The sequence below is a fragment of the Propithecus coquereli genome, unplaced genomic scaffold (assembly GCF_000956105.1).
Source record: "Propithecus coquereli isolate 6110/MARCELLA unplaced genomic scaffold, Pcoq_1.0 Scaffold533, whole genome shotgun sequence".
Classification (NCBI taxonomy): Eukaryota; Metazoa; Chordata; class Mammalia; order Primates; family Indriidae; genus Propithecus; species Propithecus coquereli.
This window is the reverse complement of record NW_012151208.1, coordinates 2,068,984-2,075,893: the sequence shown is the minus strand read 5'-3', so window position 1 is coordinate 2,075,893 and position 6,910 is coordinate 2,068,984. Positions and strand designations below refer to the sequence as shown.

The window sequence follows — 6,910 nt, the reverse complement described above, 5'->3', positions numbered from 1 at the left end:
TTAATTGCCCTGAAATTCTGTAAGCTGATTTTTATTGCTTCAAACTTGATGTTTTAAATTCATTTTGAAAAAATAATTATTTAAATGATAAATTATCAAAGTGATTAAATAGTCATAAATATAGTGGTGTCATTAAAAATACAGTTTTTTTCCTTTTTATCTTTGTTTTTGCTTGGCATTTTTGTGTTTATGATGTCTCTAAATGTAAACAATGCATTAGATTTTTTTTCCTTGGGCCCTTCTTTCATTTGAATGTCATCACATCACTCCATCTTATGAGGTATTTTCAGGGGTTCTCAGCAACAGATCAGAAAGCCTCAGAGTCACTTTCTACTTCTTCCTCTTCTCTTCATGTTATGAAAAGGCAGCCTCTCCATTCTGCCTTTAAAATGCCTCTCAAGCCTTTGTGTGTTCTTCCCACTTGGCCACTGCCCTCATGCAAATAAGCTGTCCTTGCTGCCCACGGGCTGTGGTCAGCATCCCCCTAAGTGATCTTCTGCCTTGGCTGTCAGTCCACAGAGGCCACTGCAGACCAGCGCTGGTGGCACTCTTCCCTACTGGAAATCCCGTGGAGTCCCTGTTCCCACACTTGTATTCTGGAAGTCCTCGAGTCAGCACAAAGGGCTCTGTCTGCAGTTGGTGGGAAACCGCAGAAATGAGGCAGGTCTGAGCTGGCAGGGACTGCAGGCTACCAAGTCCAGCTCTTTTTTCAAAGTTGAGGTAAGGGTGGGCCCAGAGGGATCCTGGTGTGCAGAAAGGTCACAAATACCGAAGCCACAAGTATCAAAATGATGATTTCAAGATGTAAATTCCAATGTCATCTTTCCCAGACTTTTAAACTTAGCACTATTTGCCAAGTTAAGCAATTGTTAAACCTGGAAATATTACAGTAATGCAATATATGATTTAAACAAAATTAAATGCTACATCAGTAGTAGTGAAAGTAGTGAGAAATGCTGGTATGCTTTTAAGTGAAATATCTGTTCCTCCCCACCATAGTTGTATCAACATCATTTTTAATGTTTTCCTTTGAAAAATCTATGAATTCTGTATACCATTGTATCAGTCATATTTTGATAATCTTTTTATTTTGGTGAAAATTCTAGGAAATAAAATTCAGCAATTTCTACTCTGTTCTTTAATAATTCAGAGATTGCCAGGTAAAAGTATAAAAAAGAAAAATTATAGATACAGGTGAAAATATTCACCAAAAAGTAGTCAGTAGAACATAGAAAGGAATTGACTTGTTTCTCTAACAGATTTTCTTATTTAAGTACATATCTCGTACTTCCCTTTCTTCCTTTCTTCCCTCCCACACCTCCTTTGCTCTTCTCTTCCTTCCTCCTTTCCTTCCATCCCATAAATAACTATCAAGCTTCTAACTATGAGGAAATAGTTGTGACTAGGTAGACAAGGTCCCTGCCTTCATGAGGTTTACTCCTCATAGGACTGAGAGATATTAAAAAACACATAGAACAATTTCAGATAGTGTTAAGTGAGTTGTGGGTATTGCTTAGCGTGGAGGTCGGGGGAATTATTAATATTTTCATCAAATGTCAGGGAAGGCCTTTCTGAGCTGAGTGAAGGGAGGGAGGAGCCTTGGGGAGGTCTGAGGGAAGTGTATTCCCAGGAGAGGAAATAGCAGGTACAAATGTCCTGATGGGAGAAGAGGTAAAAATGGTGGTGTGTTCAAGGAAGGGCAAAATGATGGCCCGTGGGCCAATGTGGATGGAGTAAGACGGAGAGTGGGAGGAGGCAGGTGTGGGACAGGCCAGGGCCAGGTTGCTCAGGGCCCTGCAGGCTAAAGGAAGGATACTGGCTACTTAGCCTCCCTGTGTGTGTGCAAGAGTGTGACATAATATGATTTACGTTCCCAAATGATCCTCTGGCTGCCATGCGGAGAATATACAGTACAGTGGAGCACAGGCTGTGACCGTAGATGATGGTGGTTGGGACCAGGGCTGTTGCCAGGGAGCTGTAAGGAGTGTTCCTGGAATAGGGAATAACTGATGTGTAAGTGAATAAAAATATCACCTGTGTGAGAAGGTGGAGATAAAGCAAATAATAAAGAACATAGGAAAACCCTCATTCTTCTGTTGGATGCAAGAATAACGCCTGATTCTGTGTGCTCTGACAAGTTCGTTACACTCTGAGCAGTTCTCCCTTGAGGAGGAGTGAGCAAGTCAGTGTTTCATGAAATAGAAGGGAACAAGCTGTAGTCAAAACTGGCAGCTTTGGCAGTTTGTGTGTCTTTCTTCTGTTAGGAAAGATTTTTCCAAACTGCAGACAGTTTTTTCACCCTCATTTTCTTCCAGCAGACACTGCATGGGAATTCATTCCATGGCTTTCCACGCTTTCACAGGTTTAGAAATTGAATTAACTCTGTCTTTGTCAGTGATTGATTTAGTCAGGTTTATATCTTTTGATAGCAGTTCTCATGACCAAGGTTTTATTGAAACTTATGATGTCTGTTCTCATCATGTTCTCACGATGGGCCTATAACTACTTGTGTGCAAGGGATTGTTTTTCATTGTCTTAAGCATTGTGTAACGTGACCAGACAGTGGTGATACTGGGTGCTGTTCTCCCCTCCCTCGTGACAGGGGTCTGGGTACCCTGAGTGTGGTGAGCTACAGACTGTCCCTCCCCCCATACTGTGCCATTTCTTCTCCCAATCCTCTTCAAAGTCACTGGCCTGCTCCATGCAGACTTGCCTGGATCTTACTTGACTTGAAAGCCCTTCCTCTCTGTGCTTTCAGAATTGATAGGCTGGGCATAGAAAAAAAGTGAACACGTGGAATAGAGTGCAGTGAGAATGTGTGCTGATACATAACTCTGGGGACCACAATCAAACAGGGTCATCTACAAAGAGGGCAGAAAATCCACAGAGGTCATACTGTGAGAAGTTTAATGAGATTCAGCATCATGTATTGTTAAGAGAAAATGCTGTTCTGATACATAGAGATATGAGAAAAATGCAAAAGAACAATGACTTAGATATCTCATTATCTGACCTGGACTATAGTACTTTGTCCCATTCTCAGTTTTATTAATAAAGAGTAGGGAAACCAAGAATAAAGTTGTAGAGATGAATGAATGGTTAAGATGAAACCTCAAAGGAACTGGAGTGATTTCCCTGAGAGAACAAATAGATCATCTTTGTTTACAAAAGATGATCTGTTCTTTGTTACCACAGAATCCAGGGAAAGAAAAGGTGAGCAGACACTCTGATCTGAGGAATATAACTTAGGTGTAAAAAAGAAAAATGTCCTTTGGCTAGTCTAAAGATTTATTATCATAATTAACAGTGTTATGTTGTCTCTAAAGTATGCTATGCTCTTCAAACACCTTTTACATAAAACTCCCTTCTGTGGGAGACTATAAAAATGCTGGCACACTGAGACTGAGCTGTAGTGATGGTAGTTGTCTCAGTTGTGCCCTGTAGTGCAGAGTCAGGATCTTCCAGGCAAAAACCCCTTGCCTGTTGGTGTCCACTAATGCAAGCCCCTGCTGCCTGCAGGAGTACTGTGGAGTACAGTCGTACTATGATGCCGACTGCTTATATCCCCAGAATAAAGACTGGGAAGCCAATTTTATTTTCTATCACAAAGACAGGGAAACCTTACAGGTTAAGTAAAATAATGGATGGGAAAACTAGAGTGCTATGTGTAAGTTCAAATAGGCATAGCTATTCACTGAGTACTTTTAAGATGCTGGCATAGTTGGAGAAAACAATTTTGCCTCCTTTTTTCCAAGGGAGAAAATCAGGCTGGGATGATATCCATTTTATCCTGCCTATTGGTGTAGACATGGGAGGCATATTTTTAGAACTTTTGTAACATAGGGGAGTTTGTTTTGATAAAATTTGGTATTCATTATGTAATTGGCATTCAGACTTTTAATACTTTCAAGTAATACATGATTATCAAATGTTGCTGAATTTTTAAGAGAATTTCTCATATCTATAAATTAAAGTGCTTTGGAGATGTGATTATTAACATGAGCTTTTATTTTGGGTGGCCTAGGGAACAGATGTTGCAAATACTACTCAGGATAACAGAAGCTGTCATGCAGAAGCCAAAGGATAAACAAATAAAGGACTTGTTTGCCCAGAGCTTGGCAGGGTTACTATTTAGGGTAAGTCTTTTTTATTAAAACACTGCAAATCAAATTTTATAGCAAATTAATTCTAATCATTGGGAATTTTAAGAGAAATGTTAAACTAACTTTAAATTTCTAGAAATCGAATAGGAAATTTTCCTTCTTAGCTTTGTGCCAAAGGCTATAATGTATTTTTTTACAATTAGTGCAGAACTTTCAGGGTTTCCTACCTTTCTGCCTTCCATCTACTTCCTCTTTTGATTTGCTTGAGATTGGTAGGACCTAGGAAGATGACAAGAGCTCATGGCATTGGTGGAAGGCCAGGTAGTTTGGGAGAGGTGAAGGGTGAATGGAAGCATGGGGATGGGATAAAAAACCAAGAGCCACTGGTATGTTAGGTGATTGTATTTGAAGCCACAGGATGGGATGAGATCACCTAGGGAGAATACATGCCACAGAGAGAAGAAGGCCATCTCTGCAGTTGATGAAGGAAAGGGAACCAGCCAGAGATGCTCAGAAAGGGTAGCCAGTGAGCTAGGAGGAAAACCAGAGGAGTATGTGTCCTGGATGCTGGGGAAAACTGTTGGGTAAGAGGACAGCAGCCAGTTGACCATTGCCTTTGACAAGATGTAGGTGGTTGATCATGTTCTAGAGGGATGAGGCCCCCTTGGTATAGATGGAGGAGAAAATGAGAGCTGGGCAGTAGATATAGCAAGCATAGTGAACGCTTCACAGCGGTCTTGATGTGGAAGGGAGGGTGAAAGGGGCAGCTAGCTGGAGTTGGTGACATATGTGGAGGGCAAGGTTTAAGGTGGGTGATACTAGGTATGTTTGTTTACCAGTGGTGTGGTCCAGTGAGGGAGGACAGGATGATCTGGGGGAGAGAGAGGATGACTGCAGAAGTGAAGTCCCCAATATGGTGGAGAGCTAGAATGACCTTTGGTGCGAGCATAAAGCCAAGGAGATGCCTGTGCTTCTTGCATCTCATATGGTGAGCAGGGTCAAGAACATAAGCAGGCTGATACCTGTCGAACTGCCTGGGGAAGCGGGGGTGTCAAAGGGTCCTAAGGGTGGCAGCCTGCTATGACATTGCTAATATTTAAGAGATACATAAAAGCGACGAAGCATTTCTGAAAGAGAACAATGTGAAAGAGCTCTGGAAAGATGTGCCATTCTACACAAATAGAGGTGTTTGTACCATGGATGGGCTTGACTTTGGATAATTGGATAGGAGACAGCATGGTGGGTCTTGAATTGGAAGTGACAGTTGCAGGCATGAGAAACTATCTTCCTCCTCAGTTGACCTGAAGGTGGTTTGGAGCATATATATTAAGAGTGTATCTAGAATACAGGTAGCACAGGTAGGTGTAGGTGATAAAAAGAGAAGTGATTTCTTTTACACTAAATATTCCCATTGTAACGTAAGATAACTCAACTATTCATATTAATTTTGATTAATTGAATATGATTGAATGCTCTTGGCTTGATAAAAAATGTGTGGGAGGCATAGAAATAATTGGCTGCCTGAGTATCATAACCATATTTACTCTGATTGCCTTGCCTAGTATATTGGCTATGTGAAGTGGCCCTATGCATTCTTTTGCAATGTCCAACTTTGCTTTGCTGTTGCCTGGAGGGTGGCACTGACCACTGCTTGCTGCCTGCCTGGACATACAGACACTGTGCTTACGTGTCTCTCTTAGGGAAGTGTCTCATTATTGGCATCCTCCCAAACTCCCAGTCCTGGGGCTGGGCTGCCAAGTGGACGTGAACTGAAGCCAGTCTCAGGCTGGCTGGTGCTTGGGCCTCATTCCCACCAATTGCCTGGCCATGCATCTGTTGTGTGTGTTGGAATTAGAAAGATAACTTGTCACAGAATTAAACAATCTATTCTGGGTTGTGTTTTTTGTTTAGTTTTTGAAAAAAAAAAATTCTCCCCATGAATGGAGAAATCTTATCAGATCTTTCTTGAAGATTAGTTTTGAACTGTGATTATTAATGATTTTGATGTTATTGTTACTATTTTGGCCATGGTTATAGAGATCAAGAAGGATGCTTCAATTAAGAACTAACCATAAAATAGTGGAGAGAGGATGAGCTCTTTGGAGTTAGACACATTCTGGCTTCCAATTCCAGCATGCCATACCCTCGCTGTGTGGCCTTGAGTGCATGACTTCACTTTTCTGAGTCTTCCCTAGTCTACATATCAGGAGAGGACCTCTTCCTACCCTGCAAGGTTGTCATAGGAATCTGAGTGGATTTATTGGGATTTATGATCATCTGTTGACCTTACAAGTCTTTATGCGAGTACAGGAGGGGAGAAGAGGGTAAAGGTCTGGGTGGATCAGGCAGGCTATCAAGTAGGCATCATCTTGGTCCCGTACACAATTAAAATATGCAATCTAATTATTATTCATTTGGTCATGTAGACTGTATAAAATGGCCAGATATTTGATTTTTTAAAAAATTTGAACAAAGAGACTGTTAAAGGAAACAGGAAATTTTAAGTTGCCATTATCCTTTTTATCTTTTTCTAGTTTTTCCTGTAGTGTTTATTTTTTCCTCTGTCTATAGATAATCTGGGTCAGCAAATTTTCTTCAAATGGTGGTTGAATTTGACTTAGTTATAAATATTTACCAAATAATGATGATTGCCCTAAGTAATATTTTAATTTGTGATCAGTGCTACTTATAACCTATGCTTGATGCTCTGGAAGGTGTATCAGGAAACTATGGTCCTATTTATAATATGAGCCCTTACTTTAAAATTGTGTAGTCCCCTTAATATGGCGGTGAGTAGATGGGGTAGG

The 6,910-nt window shown here is 40.8% G+C and overlaps 1 protein-coding gene across 1 annotated transcript in view; it reads left to right on the top strand.

Moving 5' to 3' along the window:
* Nucleotides 1-6,910, top strand: part of RALGAPA2 (Ral GTPase activating protein, alpha subunit 2 (catalytic)) — a 303,038-nt gene that overhangs the window by 85,152 nt on the left and 210,976 nt on the right. The window contains exon 14 of the mRNA XM_012657226.1: nt 4,025-4,136. Within this exon, the coding sequence (XP_012512680.1) occupies nt 4,025-4,136 (112 nt within the window). The remainder of the gene's footprint in view (nt 1-4,024; nt 4,137-6,910) is intronic.